Source organism: Leucopleurus acutus, assembly GCF_964270905.1.
Source record: "Leucopleurus acutus genome assembly, chromosome: 13".
Taxonomy (NCBI): Eukaryota; Metazoa; Chordata; class Mammalia; order Artiodactyla; family Delphinidae; genus Leucopleurus; species Leucopleurus acutus.
The window spans coordinates 38,779,352-38,803,349 of NC_139155.1; the positions used below are offsets into that span (position 1 = coordinate 38,779,352).

General features: G+C 52.8%; 1 protein-coding gene across 26 annotated transcripts in view; it reads left to right on the top strand.

The window, feature by feature from the left end:
- Nucleotides 1–16,928, top strand: part of CELF4 (CUGBP Elav-like family member 4) — a gene marked incomplete at its 5' end in the record, with an annotated part of 298,894 nt that extends 281,966 nt beyond the window's left edge. For 14 of the 26 annotated variants that reach the window (XM_082852748.1, XM_082852749.1, XM_082852750.1 and 11 more), the window contains 4 exons: nucleotides 693–776; nucleotides 5,335–5,413; nucleotides 5,882–6,053; nucleotides 14,586–16,928. In XM_082852748.1, coding sequence (XP_082708874.1) covers nucleotides 693–776; nucleotides 5,335–5,413; nucleotides 5,882–6,053; nucleotides 14,586–14,612 — 362 coding nt within the window. In that variant the 3' untranslated portion in view covers nucleotides 14,613–16,928. Of the gene's footprint in view, nucleotides 1–692; nucleotides 837–5,334; nucleotides 5,414–5,881; nucleotides 6,054–12,515; nucleotides 12,698–14,585 lie in introns of those variants that run through there. The other 12 variants (XM_082852744.1, XM_082852746.1, XM_082852745.1 and 9 more) reach the window with 4 other exon arrangements.
- Between the last annotated feature and the right edge of the window lie 7,070 nt (nucleotides 16,929–23,998).

A 23,998-nucleotide genomic window follows, 5' to 3' on the forward strand; every position in this document is an offset into this window, starting at 1 on the left:
GTGGGTATCCCATCACGGAGCCTTGCAGTGAAGCCCCTTCTGCTCACCTATCTTGCTGGAGGAGGTGGGGTCAATCTTGGTTTCCACCTCCAAGATCAGGGCTGACTTTAAGGTTCGGGGTAGCAGAGGGTAGGGCCGTTGGGGACCAGATGGGAAGCAGGGGCTGCTGGCCACGAGGAGGATGGGGATTCCAGGCCCCAGAGTCCTGCCTCTGGGGGCTGAAGCGAGGCTTCCAGAGGCCCCAGCACCACAGGCATGGCTGCCCCCAGGGCAGCTCCCTCTGACGTCCCCTGAGCAGGGTCCCAGCAGGTCTCCCTACCCCTGCCTCTTCTCAGCATCTCCCCTCCATGACTGATCAGGCCTTGGCACGTTCACCCCATTCACTGGTTGACTCCACCCCTGGAGCCCTAGAGTTGCAAGGCACCCTGTTATGGACCCATTTTTCAGAAAAGGTCACTGAGGCGCAGAGAAGTTCCGTGACTTGCCCAAGGGCAGAGCGGAGACCAGGGTTCAGACCCGGGGCTCAGCAGCCCCCCGCTTTCCGTGGCCACTTTTGGATCTTGAATGAGACTCCCCCTCCTAACCTCGCCCCCACCCCTCCCTGCTGCCGCTGCCTAACTCGCTCACCTCTCCTCTGTCTCTCTCTTCCCCCACCCCGCCATCCCTCCTCCCCTGCCCCCCCCTCACCGCAGGGCCCGAGGGCTGTAACCTGTTCATCTACCATCTGCCCCAGGAGTTTGGGGACGCTGAGCTGATGCAGATGTTCCTCCCTTTCGGTAATGTCATCTCCTCGAAAGTGTTTGTGGATCGGGCGACTAACCAAAGTAAATGCTTTGGTGGGTAAAGATAACAAACCAACTTCACCTAGGACAGGGTGGTGCTCGCACCAATTTACCGGTGTCCAACTGCTTTTAACCTGCTCCTTCACATCGGCCCCACCCCCCAAGTGCTCCCTGTGCCCAGCCTCCAGCCTCCACCTCTCACCCCTCTTCTCTCTTCTGTTCTTTTGGCTTCTTGGCTTTCTCTGCCCAACCCCCAACCCATCCAGCCCCCCTACCCCCTGTCCCAGTCCAAGAGATAGTCTCTCCTCCCAGGCAAAAAGTTCCATTCCCACCGACTGAGAAGGGGAAGGGACCCACCTTGGGCAGGGGTGGAAGGGCAGGGAGCAGAGCCTGGCGACACCCATTCTCCCAGCGCCCCTCTCCTCTCAAGGCCACAGTGGCCCCGGGGTAAAAGCCAGGCATGATCCTTGGGGTGGGAGGTCCGCCCAGCCGAGGCCCCTACCCCGCCGGCCCCTTGGCCTCCTCTGTCCATCTCTCTGTCCTGCCCCTGCCCCCGTTCTCTGTCTACCCTGCTCTTTGCTCCCCTCCTGCCATCCAATGAACCCTCCTCCCCCTACCCACCCCCTCAGGCCACAAGAGCCAAATTGTTGAGGAATCAGGAAGAGGAAACTGGTTCCTGCCCTCAGGAAGCCTCAGGTCTGAGCTTAGATGAAAATCACATCTATTCAACAGCAGTGAAATCTGCGAGGCACCAAGTAATGGAGGAAGGAGAAAGGCAGGTGGATGCAAATAGACAAAAAGGAAGGGGAGGAAATTCCAGGCAGGGGGAATGGAATGGATGAGGGCATGGGGGCTGGGATGAGAAGAGGCAAAGGTCAGTGAATGAGGAAGCAGGAGGCTTTGGGGAGAAAGGAGGGTTCAGGGGAGACCAGCTGTGAGGGTGGGCCTGTGCTGGGGAGGGTTTCAACCATTCAGGTGAAGATGCTTCAGGTGGTGTGGTAGGTAGTGGAAGATGGTGGGAGTAACAGGATGAAGTACTTCTGGTAAATTCTCCTGGGCAGGGTGTTAGATAGGAGACGAAGGACTTGGGAGGATCTAGGAGTATGGTTATCATATAAAACACAGGATGCCCGGTTAAATCAGAATTTTGGATAAACAATGGATACATTTTTAGCATACGTATATCCCAAATATTACGTGTAATATGTCCCGTGCAATATTGGGGATATACTTATACTAAAAAAGTAATTCATTGTTTATCTGAAATTCCAATTCAACTGGGCATCCTGAGTTTCAGTTTGCTTCCAACCTCCTGGAAACCCACCTCATCCCCACACCTCTCCTCTCCACTCCTCCCTAGCCCCTCTCCCACCTCTTCTGCCTCCATGGGAGCTTCTTTCTGGGGCCAGACCCACTCATGATTCCCCAAGGATTGAGGAGTCCAGTCCCCAGAGCTGAGTCAGCCAGAGGCTCAGAATCTCCAGGCTGACCCCCAGATTCTGGGGCTGTGAGGACAGAATAGGATCCTGCTTTGGCCAGGGAACCTGGGTCCCCCCTTGGGCGTGGGGAAGGGGAGAAGGTACAAAAATGCAGAAGCACCAGGAAGCACATGTTAAGGAGATTCCAGTTTGGAGACCAGCTTTCCAGGACCAGGAGGGGCTTCAGGGTGGAAAGCATGTTCCCCAAGGCAGTCAAGATCTTTGCACATTGTCCTTTCCCCTCTGGCAGCTGCCACTGAAAATCTGTGGCATATCAGTGGCACAGAGTTGCCCCAGCAGCTCATTTCTCTGGGGGATGGGAAAACAAGGCAAAAGGAAAAGACCAGGTTGCACCCCTCCACTGTTTGACTGGTGTTTCTTCTGACGAATTACATTATGTATGTAAAAACGACAAACTGGAGATCAGCTGCCTTTGCTCTCTGAGTAAGCCTCAGATGTTCCATAAATCAGAAGAAAACTGTGAAGAGCCCAGAACATGCTGGGCCCCGGGGCTGGAGTGCGTTTGACTCCCTGGAGTCAGCCCCGGACTACCCTTGCCATTAGCTCCTTCAAGTCCTCCAGCAAAGGCTTTCGCCCTGCTGCTTCTGGGAGTCCACGCCCACCTACCTCTACTCTGGCTCTTTCCTCTCTTCCTGAACAAACGGCTAGCGCTGAACATCCACTGGCCTTGAGAAAGGACAGGCTCCCGCCAAGCTGGCTGGCCCAGTGGCTCCTCCTTCAGCCTCTTGGGTTCCCTCCCTCGCTCTGGCAGCCGAGCCTGTGCAGCTCTCCCCAGCACGCACTCATGGGCAAGTTTACTCTCTGGGCCTCAGTGTCCTTATTTGTGGAATGGGGATTTCAGCAGTCAGCTCTCAGCAGTGCTGTGAAGGTCGTACGAGATGGTCCATGTGAGGGACCTGGCCAGAGCGGACCCTCAGGAGGTGCTAGGGTCCCCTTTATTCCCCAAAGGAAGGGCCATTTTTCTGCACACGTGGTCCTCTGTTAAAGTGAACTCCTTAAAGGCCCCGCGTGCTCTTTATAAGCATAAACAGAATCTTTCAGAGGCCGTCGTGAACATATGTGCAGCACAGATGGTTTCTGCATTGGAAGATGGGCTGGAGGGCCACCAGGAGGGCATCCTACCTGCACAGCCTCCCACGGTCTGGAAGGCAGAAACCTTCTCGGGAGTGGGAGGAATGGGGCAGGGGGTTCTGGGAGAAGGGACACAGCCCTGGAAACCGTGAACATGGGAGATGGGGCCTAGAGCCTTGCCGAGGGGGGGCCAGCAGGGGAGATGCTCCTTGCCCTGACTGCTAGCCAGTTAACAAAACTAGTTCAGGAAGAAAAGTTCCTTGAGCCCGGAATCCTTCCCAACCCCCAGGCTTCCAGAAACTCAACCCAAAGGCTGGGCTTCTTCCCTCCTCCAGGACCCTCTCTCTCCCTTTACACCTCCACCCTAGACAGCATCTCCAGCCGTTTTTATCTTTCTCCCATCTCTTCCCCACTTTGCTCGTATTTGTTCTTTTGTGGGGGGAACTGCCACCCACAGTTCGGCTATCTTGTCCCAGGAGGAAGAGAGGCGTTTAGTTTGCCCACCCTCTTTAATCTGGGGGAGAGCAGTATAACAGATGCACCATTCACGCATTTGAAAACTGCTCTGCTGACAGCTCGATTTAGTCATCAGTCAGAGAAGTTGGTAGGGAAGGGATGGGCCAGGAGGGCATGAGAGGGGGAGGTGGAAAGATGACTCACATTGATTTCCAACTACGGATAATCAGAAATCTTTCCTATGTGTTTTCACCCATAGATTAATACATAGATGTAGGTTATGTTGCCTTGGGCCCATCTCTGACCAATCTCATCCGAGCTCACATGCTACCACTCTTGAGTACACTCACATGCGTGTACACACACCCCTCCCCCATCTTTGATGGCACATGGCCTCCAGAGAAAATGCACACAAATGCAGGAAGGAGAAAGAGAAAAGAGGCCGGTGGAGGCAGTGTCTGGGGCGGAGGTAAAAGGGCCACGACACAGGGAGAGTAAGGGAGGGGTCACAGGCAGGCCCAAGGTACCACAGACAATTAACCGAGAAAGCAGCTTTCTACATCAACGGAGTCTGTACACCTATCCCTTATATATCTAATGGCCGTTTGGAGATGAGCACCCCAAATGAAGTGCATTTGCAGGATGGCCTGGGAACTTCGCCAAGCTTAGTTTCATATATTTTGCAGGATCTAAGCCCATTTTACAGGAGAAAAGGCCTTTAAAGTCAAATAAATTCCAGGAAATACTAGGTTAAACAAAGACATGAAGAAGAGAGAAGTTGGGGTGGTAGAGGGATGTTTTTATTTGTTAATGTGCCATGAACTGTCCCAGAGAGGCCTGGCTGTAAATTTGCTTGACCACCAAAGGCCCTTTCTCAGGGAGCACCTTTTAGGGGCATTTTTGGGAAATGCTGATGTAGTGTAGTCTATAAGGAGATGCATTCGAAGTTCCAAAAGGTGACTTCTAAATCAGCTTTGGGAACCTAATCCATTCCCACCTGGGAACTGCTTGTTTCAGAAGGTGACTGGGAGCCATGGATGGTTCTATATCCTGTCCTGGGATATTGGGAGGAGTGAACACGTGAAAAGCACTTCTGCAGTCTGTAGTACACGGAGAAGGCGCTTAGCTAACTTTCGCTAATAGGGTCAATTTGTACTATTATTGTTATACCATTAGTAGTGTTACGAGGGATTCACATCAATGGGTGCGTGCTTAGTCCGGGGCGAGAGCCCCTGCTCCCAGGGTGGAGTTCTACTAAATAAAAGGATGGTGCAGACGGCCCCTGGGAGCGAGGTGGCTGGTTAATGTGAGCCGGTGTGGACTGGCCCCGGTGGCGGTGGCCACCCGGAGCCTGGCTGGGAGCAGCCTCGGCAGGGACGGAGCGGGAGGAGGGGCGGCGGGGACCCTGCCTCTGCCCTGCCCCGCGGCCGGGCGGCACTCGCGAGGGGGGCGGCCGGAATCGGCGGCGGCGAAGTTCGCTCCGTGGCGCCTCCCCTCCCTCCCCTCGCACTCCTCTCTCTCCCCAGGCCGGCACCCCGTGCCCTCCCGCTGCCAGGCCCCCTCCTGTCAGGGAGGACAGTGTCCAATAAACTCCTCCACCCGCAGGTGTGTCCGCCCTCTCCCACCGCAGGCAGGGGCTGAGGTGCCGGGGCCGGCGCGGGTGGGGGGCGGGCGCCTCTCCGAGCCCCGCCGCGCCGCGGGCGCCCCGCCTGGGGGAGAGGGCGTGCGGGACAGCGGCGCCGCCCAGAGCCGAGGTGAAGCCGGGGCGGCCCGGCCCGGGGCCGCGCGTGTCGGGGAGCCGGGAGCCTCGGCAGCGCCCGCCGCCGGAGGGTCCGCAAGCACGCGGGCAGTGGGGGGGGGGGGGGGGGGCACTAGGCCGGGACGGGGGCGGGGCCCCGAGGGGGAGGAGCCTTGAGCCCCGCCCCCGCCCGGAGGCGCGGCGGGATCGGGGAGACACCGCCGCCCGCCCCGCCCCGCCCCGCCCTCGGCCCCACGGACCTTCTCCGCCCCCGCCCCCTCCCGGCCGGGGCGGCCCCGTGGAAACCCAGGCCCTCGTCCCTCGTGTCTCGCCAGGCTTCGTGAGCTTCGACAACCCGGCCAGCGCGCAGACCGCCATCCAGGCCATGAACGGCTTCCAGATCGGCATGAAGAGGCTCAAGGTGCAGCTGAAGCGGCCCAAAGACGCCAATCGCCCGTACTGAGTGCAGGCGGGAGCGTCCCCCGGGGGAGACCAGGACTCGCACAGGTAACCGGGGTCGGCCGGGGCGCGGGGACGGGGGGTTGGGGAGGTTGATACCGGACGGACCCGCCGTCTCCCCTGGCCTCCGTGGGCCGGACGGAGCCTCGCTGTGCCTTGGACCCGCTGCGCCCGGCTCGACCTGCTCCTCGTCCGGTGCCTAGGGGGCAGGCGCAGAGCTGTGGTCACCCCGTCAGAAATGGGTATGACCATCCCCCTGCCGCAGAGCTAAGAGGAGCAGGAGTGAGGGAACCGGTCTGAGAAGGTCTACACCGGCAATTTTGTTTGCCAGAAAACCCTGGGGTGAGCAGATGGCAAGCTCAGGGCTGGGAGAGTTTGGGGGAGGAGTAGGCCCTGTGGGGAGCTGTAGGCCTGTGCTGGGGCCTTCTCCCAGACTCCCTGGCTCTCCCCTTGCCAGCTCTCTTGCCTGAAGGGCTGGTGGCTTTTAGACACTTGACCCCTTCACCCCTTCAATTCCCCGCAGCTCAGTCTGGAGAGGAGGGACAGGACTTTTCAAAGGGAACTTTACCAGAAAACAAAACAATATGGGACAGAAGGTGAGGAGGGTGATGGTATGGGACTGGGGCCACTTACCCCGCCCTCTTTACAGAGGCCATGATGAGTGGGCAGGTGTCACCTTTCCCTCCTCTGTCTGGGTCCTGCCTTACAGCTGAAGGCACAGTCGGCCACTCCTCTTCCAGGCCACGTGCTCCCCTGGGTGAAGCAGCTTCCTGGGGAAGGGGGGAGGGAGGAGATGTGCCTGGCCATCAAAAGTCCACCCCCAGCCTGGTTTCTCCCATTGAGGTAGGCTCCACCCGTCCCAGCTCGGTCATAGTCCAGGCGAGGCTGCCCAGTCCTCCGCTGCTTCAGCAGTACCGTGTGCCAGGTACTGTTAGGTACTCAGCATGAGTAAGACTAATGAGAATCCTTGTCCTTAGCAGGGGAGGCAGACAACAAACAAGGACAGAGGATCAAAGAGTAAATTACATAGTGTGTCAGAATTGTTGGCCACAGGTAAATCAGGTAGTCAGGGTAGGCCTTGTTGAGGAAGTGACATCTAGCAAAGGTTTGAAGAAGGGGAGGCAGGGAGCCACGCCAGGGTTTGGCTGTTCCCTCGGTCCTCGCACCCAAGGAGCAGGCAGTGCACAGGCTCCAAGGTGTGGGCAATGCGGTGTGTTCAAGGACCAGCAGGAGGCCAGGGTGACTGGAGGACAGCGAGCACGGGGGGGTGTAGTGGAAAAGGAGATCCCAGAGGTGAGGAGGGCCACCTCGTGTAGGACCTACAAGCCGTTGCATGGACTTCGGCCTCTCCTCAGAAATGGGAGGCTCGGGGGGAGCCACTGGAGAGCTCCGCACAGGAGAGTGATGTCATTAACTTGCATTTCAGGAGGCTCGCTGGCTGCCGTGTTGATAGATCGTAGGGCCCAAAGCAGAGGTCTAGCGCTGGGACCGCTCAGTCCAGGGTGACAGCAGTCGATGTGGTGTGAGGGAGTTGGTGCTGTTTGTAAGCAATTAGAGGGGATGTGAGAGAAAGAGGCATCAAGGATGACGCTTAGCTTTTGGCCCGAGTAACTGGAAGAGCAGAGTTGTCGTGGTCTGAGACGGAGAGGGATTGGGGGAAAGGTGAGGCACGTGACAGTTACACATCCGAGTGGAGGGTCAGAGTCTGGAGTTTGGGAGGGAGGTCTCCAGCTTCCCAGTCTCCTCTCAAATCCCACCGCTGCCAGCAGGACCCCCTTCATCCACCCAGGAGCAGCCACACTCACCTTCCCTTGAAGAGGGTGCTTGAGCCTCTACTCGCTGCAGAGCTAGAAGAGCAGCGTCCACCTCTCATGCTTCCTCAGTTCCTGCCCCTGTCCGTCTTTGGTCTGTGTGAAATGCACACGCACATGTTTGTTCAGAGCGTGGGCACTTTCCTGGGCCAGATGCTGGCTCAGTGCCGGGATGCCGAGACACATGGTCACCGTGCTGCCCGCGTAGAGCTTCCAGCTCTGTGCTCACACCGACACGGTGGCAGCCAGCCAATGGGTACATTTCCATAGGAGGGGAGGGACAGTGCAGTGAAAGCAGCCCTTTCGCGACATGGAGCACTTTTTCTTAAACAGGCTTAGCTCTGCCACTAAGGCATGACCTGGGTCAAGGTGCTTTCCCTCTTGGGCTTCCATTTCTTCAGTGATGAAACCCAGGCATTGGAGCCATCAGAGGACTTTTAAGGAGGCGGCATGCTCCAGTGTCATGCCCTGAGATTCTGAGGGGCCCCTGTGGGTGTGTTTTGTGGCTCCCCCCAAAACAGCTTGTCTTAGCCTCCTAGACCTTGATGCAACTAAAACCCCAAGAAAGGAGGGAACATCTAGGTCAGAGAAATTCCCAGATGAAGGGATGAGGACGGCAGACTTGTAGTTTGGGACAGAAGGTAAGAAGTGGCCCTCAGGGTAGAACCAGTTAGCAGTCATGATTGGGGTGGGGGCTTGAGAGGAGTGGCTAAAAGAGCAGAGTGGTTCTTCCACCAGGGAATACAAAGGCCAGAAAGATGAGAACCACAGACTTTCACACTGCGCTTACCATGCAAGAGACAGTTCTTGTAGGTGACCACTCTAAGACATAACTGTATACTTGTAGCTGCCTATGAGGTAGGTAGTGTTATTATTCCCATTTTATAGATGGAGCACAGACAGATTAAGTCACTTGCTAATCAGCTCCTGAGCAGTAGAGTCATGATATGAAGGGGGAGTGGTTACTTCCAGAGGCTGAGCTCTTAACCCCTTCAAGTAAGGAGATGGATAAACCCCCCTCTGCTATCTTCGCCTCACCCCTCCTACCCCAGAGTGTCCTGAATATCAGAGGGGACACATCAGGACCTCTCACTTCTCTGGGGTCAGCCATCTGACTAGCCCCCCACTAGGCAGTCTTCTAAAAAACTGTGAGCCTGCGTAGCTCCTACAGTAAAGTTGACCTTTCAGCTCCATTCACAGGATTTTAACAAATGGTGCATTCAGCTTCCCAACCCAAGACTGTTAGAGGGTGTAACAGAAGGCAGGTGTCATAGGGCCAGGCTCGGGGAGTGCCGTGGGTAGCGGCTGCTGCCAGTAAGAGCGGGAGGAAACAGCACACAAAAAGCAGCTTAAAAACTGCATGATTTTACAGGCCAGCAAAGGATGTTTACAGATGATGGGTCCTAGTTGCTGGGAAGGGCGGGGCTCGCCTAAGCAGGGGCTCAGGGGCCATAGTTAGGTGTGAATAGGCACCGGGAGGGTGGTCTCATGGCCGGTGGTAAAGACATAAGGCAAATAGGTGGTCAGGTCAGAACTGGAGTGAGGGGGTTCTGGGGAAGGAGAGGGCCCCTGGCAGGGCAGCCGTCGGGAGGGGGAGCGTGGTTGGGCTTTGGTTCCGTAAAATGAGGCCTGGGTAGGGTGGGGTCTGCGCACCCTGATGGATGGGAGCGTGGGTTCCTGGCTTCATTGCTGCCCCTGCCTCTCATCTTGCGCTAAGATGGGAGTTTCTCCCAGAAATCTTCACGGGGAAACTAAGAGGAAGGAAACAAAGGCAGGGAAAGTGGGCAGAAACACGAACGTGGCCAGGTCCAGGCAGACACCCAAGTCCCTTGTTTCACCTCTGGGCCCAGGCTGAGGGCGGGCGCGCAGGCATCCGGCTCTTTGGAGGGAGAACCGTCTGAGTGGCGTGTCTGACTCCCTGGGAGCCCTGTTTCTTCTGGCCCCGGGCTTTGGTTCTGAGTGTGCTTTTGCACAGCGTCTGCTCTGAGCTTTGCAGGCACGGGTGCTTCGGGTCAGACCTGCCCAGTGCTGGGCTGTGGCTTTGGGCCTGGGCCTTCTCTGGCTAGAGGCCAGCTGTGTTTAGGACCTGGCATCTGAATTGGCTCAGCCTGACCAGGTCATGAGGTGGGGCTTCCCGGTCCTGATTCAAGCTCCCCTACGCCGGTCAGTGACTCTGCTGTCACCTCTAGGGCTGTGCTCGGAGAGGCTCTTCCAGAGGGTGGCCAGGCAGGGCTCACTGTGCAGGCAGAGGTGCCACCGCTCCCTAATGAAGAAAGTGGTCAGCAGTGCGTGGGAAGAACCCCAGGGAGCCTCCTTAGCGGCTGAACGAGTTTGAGTGTTTGTGTGCTGGGGACCAAGTGTGTGTGAGAGATGAGTGGGTACGAGAAGGTTCCCTAGATGGAGATTTGGGGCGGAGCTGTGTGAAATTCAGGCTCGAATCCCCAGCACTGGGCAGTGCCAGGCACTGAAGGGTGGCTGGAGGAAAGCTGGCAGCCGGCAAAGGAGCACAGTGGAGTGGGGAGGAGTGGGCGTCCCAGGACTGGGTGCAGGTGTCCCTGGGTTGCCGTGGCTGACACCTGATGGTGCTGCCCTCCGCGCCGTGAGGCTTTCAGGATCTTAGTTCCCCCACCAGGGATTGAACCCGGGCCCTCGGCAGTGAGGGCACAGTCCTAACCACCGGACCGCTGGGGAATTCCCCCTCCTCAGTTCTTAGGCCTCTTCTCCCACCCCAGGGGCCCGCCAGTTGGCTCTCCTGGGTGGTGGGTCTAAGGGCTTGCTTTCCGGAGGAGCTGGAGATGCAGACGGGCCTTGCTGGGCCCTGGTCTTGGTGAGGGAGATCTGCTGTGGGAGGAGCAGGACGGGCAGGCAGGGCAGCAGGGCTCTGCGGAGGAAGAGGGGCGGGGGCTCTTCTGAGAACGCAGAGCTGGAGGCCGGGCTCAGGCTTAAAATAGTCACCTCTCAGCTGTTTTGCATCTTATCCACAGTGACATGTCATGACCTCAGGCTTCCCTTCCACACTCCCTGTAGGAAAACACAAAGCTGAGAGTGGAAGCCGCTGCGTGTAGAAGCCCGGTGCGTCGGAAACCCCTGCAGACTCTGCAAGCCTGGTGCACAGACCCGGGGGCTGCAGGGGAGCAGGGACTGGGAAGTGAACTCAGGGGTAACCGTGAGGAGGGCGTAGGGCTGGGGGGCCCCAGTGCCCTGGGTGGGGGCAAAGAACCCCCAATGGTGAAGCGTGCTCAAGACAACTCAAAACGGAATAATTGGATGATGCTTGACAGAGAAGGGAGCTCAGCCTCCACCAGTTAGGGCTTCACTAGTGAAGAAGGCAGGTCGGGGCTTGTGAGATGGGTCAGTCTAGAAAGCTGTACGTGGAGGGGTATAGGGTATGAAGGAATGGAGAAGGGGGAGGTGGAGTGGGGGAGGGCAGCAGAGCACAAGTGACAGCAACAGAGAGACTGGGGAAACAGGGCCATAGCCCGCCCCTCTCCAGTGGAGTCTCCTGTTCCGTGTGACCAGCACTGCAGGGCACCCTAGTCTTCCACGTGACCATTTCCTGGGTCAGAGCTGCAGAGCCGTCTAAAGGCTTCGCGTGCCAGGAAGCAGCCTTGCTTTGGCCACGTGGGCCACCTTGAGAGCAAAACAGAGACAGTAAGGCGATCATGAAATACAATCAGCTGTGCCAGGATGTGTCTGTAGAATTCTGAGAACGTTGATGTGATTTACTCTAAATCTCAGAACTACAAGTGTTCATTTTCTGAAGGTTCTGAGGAAAGAGGGTTGAGGCAGAGTGGACGAGGAGAGGCTCACGACCTCATGCAGCGGGTGCTCTTTTAGTGGGGACGCCTTTCTCTGGGGATGGCGGCCACGGCGGGACGGGACAGGGCGGGAGGGCTGAGTTGCTGTCTGCGTGCACTGTACTGGGCAGCAGGGTGTTTTGTGGATGGACCCCATGGATACAGCAGTCGCCTTAATCAGCCTCTGACCCACCCGGCAAATCGGGGCCACCCTGTCAGGCTCCCCCTGCTGGTCCACAGGCTGAAGCCACGGAAGGCTGGGGAGGCGAGGAGAGCTCGGCACCTGGGGGAGAGGGAAAGAATCAAGGGTGGTCAGAGGCAGAGAGCGTGCTCCCTGATCTGCTTGCCGGCCGAGGTGGTTTGAGGGGCTGTTTTAGTTTTTTCTGGCCCCCTCACCAAGCTGCCTACACCCTCCCTCCTCTTCCCAGCGCATGATGGATGCCCATAGTGGCCCTGTGTGAGGTTCTGCTACTGTTCACGGTGTATCATGTGTCTGCACAAACAACCGTGTGTGCGTGTGCGTGTGCCTGAGTGTGTGTGTGTTGACGTGCCCATGTTGTTTGTCTGCCGGCTTCCTCCATCCTTTGAGTTTTTTTCAGTTCTCTTATGATTTGACTGCTGTTCTCTCATTAGAGCTTTTAGATTGATGCTGTGGTCTGGTGCTGTATAAATATTTTTCCTTTTAATTTTGTTTTAACTTCTTCCTTGCCCTTCTTCACCCTCAACCCGACTCTCCCTGTCCCACCCCCCACACTCCCCGACCCAACCCGCCCCCCCTCCTCCTCCCCCCTTGCCCACACTCTCTTGTCCTCTCTCTCTTTCTCTCTCTCTCTACATATATAAATATATATATAAATCTTTTCTTCTTTTGTCATTCAATCAAATTCCAACAACCCAACCAGGGCCAGTCAAATCCACCACAGTCTCGCGCTGAGCTAGGAATAAAGTTCACGTAATCACATGAGAGTGGAGAAAACAGTCCCCCATCCGTAAGTTCAAATCAACTCAAAGTTCACAGTGTGACATGATGGCGTCATGTAACAAGGCTAAGAATCGGTTGCATGACAATTGCCGTCAAGTTTCGTGGAGGTGCTGTGATTGGAGCGTTTTTCTTGGATGTTGTATCAGTTGATGATTGGCCAGTCATGATCACACGTGCATTTTCTTGACTTTTGTGCTGCCACAATCTTTTTTGCTGTGCTCATTTTCGTTTCGTTCTTGGTGCTTGCAGTGGTTTTACTTTCTGTTGTTTGGTTTTTCTTGTTCAGCGTTTTTTATGCTTCTCTAGATGTCACATAGAGAAAAAAAAACAAAAGAATAAAAAAATAGTAAAAATAAAGATGAATTCCCGAATTATCGGACATGGGATCATTTAACTGTGCAAACCATTATTTTTTTTTCTTAAAAATGAGGAAAACATCTTAAAAGTATCTATGCGTGGTTGATTTACTTGCACTTGAAAATATTGTGATTTTATTTTTTTCTAGAAATTTGGGGGCCTTTTTCAATTGACACTTTCCTAGGTCTGGTCTTTTTCCAGTTAGGCTATTTTAAATCTCACTTCAAAAGGAAAAACAAAAAGAAAAAAACAAAAACAAAATCTCTACAGTAACAGAATGATAAAAAAAAAAAAAAAAAAAATTCTAAACCAAAAACCTAGAGTTCAAAGCCCGGGGCCTCTGAGAGAGAGCCCGGTAGCAATTGTAAGGTTTGTATTGTAGCCACTTCTGCTAAATTAAATGTGGGGAGGGAGGTGGGGGCCGGGGAGTTGGGAGGGCTTTTTGGTCGGTTTGGAAGAAACAGTACTAACAAAAGCAAAATGCACCTTTTTGTTTACAACTGAAAAAGGGTCCTTGACAAGTGTTTTTTAATTTTATTATTATTTTATTTGGTGTTGTAATTGTTTAGATTGCTGTGTACGGTTTGCTGTTTGTTGAATCAACAGTGTGAAAAACCTGCCAGCATGGATTGATATACGCATGACGTTGTCCCCTCAACTGGGGGCTTTGCAGTTCTAACTCTCTTGATGTAACCAGTCACCCCCATGTATAAGTGGAAGCTGCTTGCTAGAATGGAGACGAGTCTCATTTGTTAATTCACAATGATTAAGCATTTTCCTTCTGATTCTAGTCGGATCATGATTTTTTTTCTTTGAAATGCAAAACAAAACACCAAAAAGCCACCATTCAAAACAAAATCAAGAATTGTCTGAGTTAATTTAACTTTGATGATTAAATCCGTTCTAACTTCTTTTAGGTTCTCCCCATCCACTTCCTCGAAGTGCTGAATTTCCTCTAAATTCCCTGGCATGTATGAGAAAAATATTATGTGTGTGTGTGTGTGTATGTGTGTATCTATGCATATACATACACACATATCCATGTATATCCACATATGTGCAGGTGAATATATTCTACACATATATCCAGATATACATATATATACACAGCCTCGCAAATAGTGACCTTGGGAAAGAGGTGGTTGGCTTGGAAACTGGGCAAGAATTCTGCAAAATTCATGTCACGGATCTTGGGGGGGGAGTGGGCTGGGCTGCTAGATTTTTGCTATCTTGTTTGCTAGGCTTCTGTATACATATTGTATCTGGGCTAGATCCCTTAGAGATCAGTTTAATGATGAATTCATACCCCACAGTCCCAAATTCTTCCCTTAGATCTAGCCGTCCCCCAATCCAGAACTCTAAAGGAACCCAAATCAAAAACCCTCTCCCAACAACCAAAGCTCAGCTACAACCATCACCACTAGACCTCCCAGTGGTTTCTTACTCTGACTAGAAGAGTCGATTTCTTTTTTATGTATCATGATCATGACTAATTCTCATACTGGTCTCTTCCCCCTCTCCCGCTATGCCCCAGAGCTCCCGCCCTAACCCCCGAGGCAGGTTCCTTTTGGTGTTTGGATGCGTTTTGTGTTTCCTCTCTCGCCTTAATCAGCCCTGATTTTCTTCATTTTAGGGCAGGATGCTGAACGGGCTACATTAAAAAACAAACCTCTCTCTCTATATATTTATAAATGAGAACTGTTGGATGACACCTTTGACATATCAGCCAATATCAATCAAGCTGAAGACTCCAGACACTCTGTGACTGTCACATTTCTTCAAGGAAAGTATAGCGTCTATGGAGTTCAGAGGGCACGTGTTTGGGGGAAAAATATATATGACGTAAAGAAGAAGAAGATGAAGAAAAACGAGAAAAAAAAAAGGCAACTTTAAAACAAAATAACTTGAGACAAGGTGGGGAGGCTGCAGGGCTGGGAACCGGGAAGGGCCGCTGCTTCCCGATCCCTGGGGCTTTTCCAGCCCGTGGGCGCCTGAGGCAGGCTGGGGCAAGCGGTGTGTCTGGTGGGGCCTGGTCCCCAGGGGGGCGGCTGGGAGGCCGCCGCTGATCATCTCTATCTGTCATTCCTTTAGCTATTTAGGGACCAAAGGACCAAACTTTTTATTGCAGATGTGTAGCTCTAGGTCAAATAGAGGGGGAAGGGAGGAGAACCTCCTTCCTGCCTCATGGCTGTTCTCGAAACAGCTTAGAGCGATTCTATGAAAAATGTAATTAAAAAAAAAAAACACAAAAAACACAAAAAAACAAAAAAAAGAAAAATAATGCTTCAATGCTTTTAAAACAGCAAGATAATAGTTCTTTGATACTTTGAGAGGCGCTTTGATTACTGTCATTCAAGTCTATGACACTTTCCTATGGTTTTCTGTATTATATGTCTGGATGGAGCTGTTAAGACGAACAAATTGGTGGATATTCGGGGAAAGTAACAAAATATGAAAACTCGTTAACCGTGAAGTGTGAGAAAAGGAGGGGAAAACAAGGGACTGACAAGGCAAGATAATTGTTGTGAAAAGTCTGTAAATGCTTCTAACTCTTCCCCCTCTTAAAATCATAATAGTTGTACAGAATTTTAAAAAGGAGAAGTTTAAAATACCTATATAATAGAAGAAAAATTAGAGGAAAGCAAAAAAAAAAAAAAAAAAAACCTATAGAAGTTAGCGTTACTGCTAAAATCCCAGATGTTGTAGGACTGTACTTTTGTAGAGTTTAGACTGAGCATCAATCCCTTCTCCCCGCGAGTGCTGTTGGATGCCATTGACCCCGAGGGCCAGGCCGGACCCGCCCAGACCTGTGGGCCCCTGGCTGCCCACCTCCGGTGGAGGCCGCGCCTCTGGCAGGAAGGCCCGCCGCCGCCTCCGCCCTCGCCTCGCTTCGCTCCGGGAGCTGCGCGCGCTCGCCCGCTCTCCGCAAGCCCTCGACACCTCTGCTTCACTCGCCTTCCATGCTTGCTCCAGAGACTTTCCGGGCAAGGGAGACCTGGGAACTTTCATCTTAAAACAACTAAACAACACACACACACACAAAAACCTTAAACAAGAGAGAGAAAAAAAAAAAAAAAACAATCTTTGAAGAATTTCTGAAACTGTTTACAAGGAATTTTGAAAAACAGGGATGTTTAAATGATGCCGGCTCTGTTTTTCTGTAAATAAATTTGCATATTTTGTAGGACTTTTAATTGTAATGATAGAGAAAAAACAAGGAAAACTATTTAATGAAAGCACGATATTTATCTTTGGTAAATGACTTTAGAGCAGTTAAAAAAGACATTGCTTAAAAAAACTCAGAATCAGAAAAAAACACTGAATTATTTAAGAACACATATATTTTAAAGTATAACATATTTATTATAATTTATTTGCACCGTTGGGAGGACTTGCTTTGGCTTTCCGCCTTGACGCCCTCCTCACTGATGTCCTGTTCATCTGGAGGCTGGGGGCCCTCGGACCTACCATGTTTTTTTCTTTTTTGCTTTAGAAGAACATCTATCTGGTTCCTCTCAGGCCTTCTGCCTTTCCTTTCTTTCTATTTTGTTGGTTAATTATTATTTTTAAAATTTTCTTTTTCTTGGCTCCTTTTAGGATGTCCAGATGTTGTAAAAAAAAAAAAATGAAAAAAACAAAACAGCTGCAGTTCAGTACAACTGCTCTTTTCACACTCAACTCCCTAAAACTCCTTGTAACCTTCTGTAACTATTGGATGACGCTTTCTCCAGCTTAGCCCTAAATAAAGCACAGTTTAAAAAAAAAGAAGCCTTGTCCGTGGTGCTCTGTGGTTCATGGAATCTGGCCAGCCGTGCCTCTGGGGCCTAGGGCTGGCCCACTGGAAGCAGCTTCGGTCCTTCCCTCCGTGGAATCTGTCTGCTACCTGGACCCTCTAGAAAAATCTCTCGACCGGTGTGTGCCTCTGAAAGTCTCCACTGCAAGCCCATCCCTAGGTTCCTGGGCAGGGATGGCCACAGTGCCCAAACCTAACAAGAAGTCCCCCTTTCCTCTCTGCTAGGGGGAAAAGCAAGCCACCAGACTGGAGCTGGGGTGGGGACGAAGTGCTGCGAGGAGCTGGGGAAGCAGGCAGTGGAGGCAGGGCCCGCAGTAAAGGAAGGTGAGGACACAGCCCCAGACTTGCCAGCCAGCACTTTTGGTCCTGCACTTCCCACTGCATTGACAGTGTGCCTGGGTGGGCAAGACCGTGGGTTCTAGATGATCCTCAGAGGCGGAGTTCTGGTGGGAGGAGCTTGGGGTGCCGCCTTCTCTGTATCGCGACACAGAGACAGAGATAGGGAGATGTCCAAACCCTGAATGCCACAGGAGGTTTGAGAGGAAGGTATTGGCGGGGGGGGGGGGGGGGGGGGGTCGAGGGGAGGGTTCCGAAGGAGGAAGAATGTGAAATAGGGCTTGGAGGAGGGGAGGTGGAGAGGAGGGAACAGGTCCTCCTGAGGTGAGAACCCAGACATGCACGCCAGCCTCAAGCCTTCATCAGACTGTCCTACGACAGCCCCTGCCCCAGCCTCCAGCCTTGCAGCTTGGTCTAGGAATGGGCAGTTTCCACCAAGGGCTTTCACCTTGGAAAACCCTTGTGGTGGGGCGGGGAGAAGACGAGAGTCCTAGGACACCCGGGTATTTGTCTGTCTGTCTGTGTCCTCCCGTGAGAAAGTGGGGAATGGCTCAGCCCCACCTGTCCTCTCTGCAGGAAGACTGGTGGAGAGCAGCGCGCAGAGCCCCAGCTACAGAGCAGCACCCGGACCCTGCTTCTATCCTCTCCTCCCATCTCGCTTCCCAAGGCCCAATCCCATGTTTCCCACACTAGCCGGTGGAATTGTTAGCCTGGGGAGAAAAGACCTTTATGCATCAGGACCCAGGGCAAGCCTTCAAGTCTTGGCTTCAGACTTGGAGACAGTACCAAGATGAGACCTTCCCTCATAAGTATGTGACAATAACCCACACTTAACCTGCCAGTTCTGGGGAGCTTGTGAGGGGCTGGACTTCTTGGAGGAATTCACTGCAAGGGGTGGTTGTCACACTGGGGGTTATGCTACACTGTGAGGAACAGAAAGGTGTTTTCTAAGGAGTTCTCTGGGTTTCGAGCCTCAGACTATTCAAAACCGTGGTTTCTGTTGGACATTTGCCGCCGAAAGGCACTGAGTCTGCCAGAGGATGACAGCCTCAACCATACTGCGTCCTGTCGCTCTCTCAGACCCCAGGGAGCCTCACGGGCCTCCCCAGACCTCCCCTGTGCCTTTGTCACCACTTCCCCACTGTGCTTCTCCCTGGCACAGCCCTCCTGCCACCTCCACCGCTCGGGCTCAGGGGCAGTAGGGGCCCAGGGAGCTGCCGCCAAGGAGCTGGGCTGTGCAGGGGGTTGGCCTCTTTTGCTCTGTTCCAAGCACGGTTGACTGAGAGATGAAAACACAAGGCCCCAGATGTGAATCCGCCAGTTCTATAAAAGAAACCTTCTATTGAAAACCACGCACCAAGTGCCTAATATATGCACAGCGCGTTTAAGAGAGAATGTAATTTATTAGCCTCTGGGGGGAAAGCCATAGGTTCCTTGAAAAGTTGCTGAAGACGCTCAGGTCACTTTGCACACAATTACAGGGCGTGCAGGGATCCCGCAGCTCGTCCGTCATCCCCTGGTTAAGCACCCCTGGTTTGCAGTGCTATTTAAGAAAACCCAAGACACAATTCTCATTAATTTCTGCTTATATTCTATGAATTCTGTTTCTCTGCTAGTACAGCCATCCCTTGGAATCTGCAGGGGATTCGTTCCAGGACCCCTGCGGATACCGAAATCTGCAGATGCTCAAAACGGCGCAGTACAGTCGGGCCTCCGTAACCGTGGGTTCTTCATCCATGGATATGGAGGGCCGGATATGTTCTACCTAAAGTGTTTGATTCCTTCATAGCTCCCCTATTTTTAGTTATTTCTTTTTAATTTTTTAAAATAAAAAATTTTTTTTTTTTTTTAATCTTTTGGCCGTGCCGCGTGGCATGTGGGATCTTCGTTCCCTGAGCAGGGATCAAACCCATTCCCCCTGCATTGGAAGCGTGGAGTCTTAACCACTGGACCACCAGGGAAGTCCCTCCCCTATTTTTAAAAGACTTTTTATTTATTATTATAAACCTTTTATTTCAAGCATAATGGAAAGTAGAGATACTTGCAAAACAAACCCCTGTGCACACACCACTTAACTTTAACGTACATCAACTCATGAATTATTTTGAAGTTATCAAGTCATTTCATTGGTAGATGCCTCAGTTTCCCCGCAACAGTTTCGATGCTGCATTGACGTGTTCAGGCTGGCTCTGGGCTGTCGGGCAGCTGCACCCTTGCTGTGGCAATTGCGGGGCTTTGTGGCCTCTCCCAGCCTCATTCATGGGTGGGCACTGGCGCCTGGTGTGAGGCCAGGCCTCCCTCCAGCCTCTGTTCCAGCAGCACTTTCAAAGGACTTTCAGCTCTTCATCTACCCATTTGTACTCATATCTTCTCTCTTGCTTTTCTCTTTCTTTCTCTCCTTTTCCCCCTCCTTTCTGTTTGATGTTAATGTGAGAAAAGTGTTTCTGAGCTAGATCCCACCCTCTCCTGAACACAGAGCGCCAGTACAGTGACACAGAATGTCCCAGAGCTCTCCCACCCACACGAGTGCCTCCAAGTCCAATATCCACCTTCCAAGTTCTAACGCCCCTGGGCTGGGCAAATACGCAGCTCCTCCTGGCACGGGGTCTGCAGAGTCAGTGTTTGAATTACCCCTGGTTAAAGCCAAATGGACATTCCTCCCCCGGGTAAGGTGGGTAAGCAACACCTGGGCAGTGAGCTCAGAGGCCCAGCCCCACCCGAGGTGACAGCATCAGACGTGGTTGTGAGTGCCATTTGTCTCTCTCCCAAAATGGAATCCGCCCCCAAACAATTATTAGGCACCACTGACATCCCACCTTCAACAGACTGTTCACTCCAGGCAGTCGGGTATTCAGTCCATGTTGATTCATTGCCTGCAGGAATGAATGAGTTAAGGAAGGAAGGAAATAACAAACTGCAGACAACTGAAAGCATGTTCCGAAGAGGTAGGTGTTCGGGAAATGCTTTTAAAGTAATAGCACATTTGGAATAAGTGGATAGCCAACACTCCCTTCCCCTCAGATAACTATTTGCAAGTATAAGTTTTTTACTTTCTGGTTTCCTTTCTCTGCTGCAGATCTCCCCTTCCCCCATCAGTCTCTGGTCTTCAACTCTCCCAGATGCCCCAGGGCCTGCTTAGTGGACAGCCATCACCCCAGGCCCCGCCTTATCACCCCAACTTCTCTTCCCTCATGCTAGCCTAGCTCCTCATCTCTTCAGGGGCCTCTGCATGTCTCCATCCCTACTTGCACCCTCTGTGGACATCTAACCAGGATTTGCCCAGACCAGGAGGAGGGTTGGAGACTGTGTATCAGAGTGAAAAAGGCATGGGCTTTGACGTCAGGGATGCATATACCTTCTGTGTCACTTTGGAAAATGACCTAACCTCCCTGAGCCTCAATTTTCCTATCTCTAAAAGGGGGATAATAATACACCCCGCCCCCAAGAGTTGTGAGCAGTAAACAGAGACAGACACAGCCAGACCACATCCCAAGGGTCCTCTGAGTTGTAAACTCCTTAATAGTGCAGATACTCAGAATGAGAAGGTCAGGCTCTGATCCCTTCTTCCTTCCTTTTCCTTAGTTCCATTCCCCTGACAATTCCCGTCCCAACCGAAACGAGCTTGAACTTGACACCAGACTACTTTTGGTCGTTTTCTCTTGAGTTCAGTCAGCCCGTGACACTCCCAGAGAATGCCTGTCATGCTGGGGTGCACACACCTCTGTCTCTCGCAGCTCACACTCCTTCCCAGGTACCCCGATTTGCGGATGCTCCTCTGCCCCTTCCCTTTCCTTTCCCCACACCACTGTGGCTGTCGTTGTCTGCAGCCATCCTGTCCCGGTTCATATGCCCTCAGGCTGCAAATTAGTTTGGTCTTTGCGTTTAAAAAGTGCTATCTATTGTGGGGGGGCTTCCCTGGTGGCGCAGTGGTTAAGAAGCCGCCTACCAATGCAGGGGACACGGGTTCCATCCCTGGTCCGGGAAGATCCCACATGCTGCGGAGCAACTAAGCCCGTGCGCCACAACTACCGAGCCTGCGCTCTGCAACAAGAGAAGCCACCGCAATGAGAAGCCCGCGCACTGCAAAGAACAGTAGCCCCTGCTCGCCGCAACTAGAGAAAGCCCGCGCGCAGCAACGAAGACCCAACGCAGCGAAAAATAAATAATATTTTTAAAAAGTGTTATCTATTTTTTGGAATAGGTAACATATTGATATATTTTAAAATTCAAAAAAATATGAAAAAGCATATAATGAAAAGTCTTCTTCCCACCCCTGAATCCAGCCACCCATTCCTGTCTCCAGAGGCAGCCAGTGTTACCAGCTGCTCTTGTTTATCCTGGTCTTTAGTGTGTAGATGTGTGTGCCTTGGTGTAAGGAACTCAGCTATCACCCTCACTTTCGGGGGGCAGAGCCAGGCAGTGCCATGCCCAGGCCTGAAGCTGGGCTGTGGGATTCCCAGGAGATGGGCCCAGGCCTGGGGCTGCTGAGGACCCCCTGGCTGAGTAGAGGAACTGGGGACTTTCCAGTCCACACTAATCAGCTGGGTGCTTCCCTCTGAGGCCTGGTGGAGCTGTCATTGCCGGGGTGCTTGCCCTGAGCTAGACACTAAGAGCGGCTTAATTATAATCTCATCCTATTCTCTGAGGTTGGTGTTATCATCCCTATTTGACAGACGAGGAAACAGGCTCAGAGAGGTTAAGTCCTGGCCAAGATGACCCAGCATCAGGGTTCCAGCCCAGGTCTGTCTGCAGAGCTCTGCTCTTAATGTCAGCATCTTGTCTCCCTCAGTTATAAATTCTCTGCACAGTCGCTCCCCTCCAGCCCTTCTCTTGTGTCTCCCATCTCCTTTCCCTCCTTCTCACTTTTTTTCCTCAATAATATCAATTCTACCTTTAGGGAATGGCATCGCCTCTACTGACTTAGGTACCTGTCCTTTTCTTCCCTCCTATCCTTGATTATCTGGGCTGGTCCGGAGCTCTTAAAGGTGAGGGAGTGCAGGTTACTGAACGTGACCCTCCCCGCCTGTTGGTGGGGACAGAGGGAGCACGTGGAGGGAGACAGAAAAAAGACCCGGTTAAGCTTTTATTATGAACAAGGAGAGGAAATTAAATTGAAATAGATGGAGAATTTGTTAACATTTTATGCAGCTACTTGAAGTTCAAAACCCTTTTGAGCTGTGTCAGCACGATTTTCCCCAGCACGGTAAACTGGAAAAAACTACAAGCACATTGTTAAGATCAGTGCAAACTCGTTCTCCATCACTAAAACTCAAGGGGAAATTGTAGCCAATCCTGAATGCCCCACGCTCCACTAACTGAGGCATGAAGATTCCTCTCGTCTCCAGAATCTCCACGTGAATCATCTTTGCTGTTGCCCTTCTCTCCCTACCTCCTCCTGGGGCCTGGCTCCGGGAGCCGTGGGCATGCGGGTGGCAGGAAATCCAGCGCAGCCAGATGCTGTCAACCTGCATCCCTTCCGCTCCCTGAAGAGGGGCTTCGGAAGCAAGGCTACTATGGGGCATTTTCACTCTGCACAGGCAGCTCCTGGGAACGAACACGAGGGCCACCAGACAGACCCACCCCCTGCCCCACTGCACTCCAGCCCTGCTCGGGGCCTGGGATCCCATGCTTAGGCCTTTTTCTTTGGGTGAGACTTGGGCCTCAATTAGTTCTGCTTTTTTAATGAACATCACCTTGGGATGGGGGTGTACATGTTTCCGCACCTGCTCAACCAAGTGCACATACCAAGTGCCAGCTGGGTGGTGAGGATCCAGGGGTGGGGTGATGACGACGTACACACGCAGCTGCCTTCTGGGCACAAGCCGGGTGTGTCGTGGGTGAGCTCTCTACTCCCGGGAGCCGTCCTGCAGGGTGCTGCCAGATGGCCAATCAGAGGCTTGGGGAAGGTAAGTAACTCGCCCCAAGTCACACTGCAAAATCAGCTGCGCTCGGGCTTCTCTGGTGGCGCAGTGGTTGGGAGTCCGCCTGCCGATGCAGGGGACACGGGCTTGTGCCCCGGTCCGGGAGGATCCCAGATGCCGCGGAGCGGCTGGGCCCGTGAGCCATGGCTGCTGAGCCTGCGCTTCCGGAGCCTGTGCTCCGCAACGGGAGAGGACACAACAGTGAGAGGTCCGCGTACTGCAAAAAAAAAAAAAAAAAAAAAATCAGCTGCGCTCACCCCTCCCGTGGGGTTTCTGACAGGTAGAAGACAGCTTCAGGACGACGTGATAAATTGTGCAGGGGCCCCAGCGTAGCCCCGAGGAGGGAAGCCCAGTAGCCCAGACTGGGGAGGAGGAGACCCTTGGGCCGAGTGTTGGAGGGTGTGCAGGGGTTAAACAGACCCCAAGGGAGGGGGACATGGAGGAGCAAAGGACCCCAGACCTGAAGAAGTGCAAGATGTCTCAGGTAGGTGAGGAATATGCTGGGGAAGACACAGGGACTTGTCTAAAAAGACTCCATTACTGATTGCCCAGGCAGTGTCCCGGCTACTTCACCGACACCATCCCAGTTAACCCTCCCAAGAAGCCTTGACCCAAAACTAAAAATAGAACTACCATAGGACTCAGCAATCCCATTACTGGGCATATACCCTGAGAAAACCGTAATTCAGAAAGAGTCATGTACCACAATACGCATTGCAGCACTATTTACAATACCCAGGACACGGAAGCTACCTAAGTGTCCATCGACAGATGAATGGATGAAGAAGATGTGGCACATATATACAATGGAATATTACTCAGCCATAAAAAGAAATGATATTGAGTTATTTGTGGTGAGGTGGATGGACCTAGAGTCTGTCATACAGAGTGCAGTAAGTCGGAAAGAGAAAAACAAATACCGTATGCTAACACATATATATGGAATCTAAAAAAAGGTCATGAAGCACCTAGGGGCAGGACGGGAATAAAGACGCA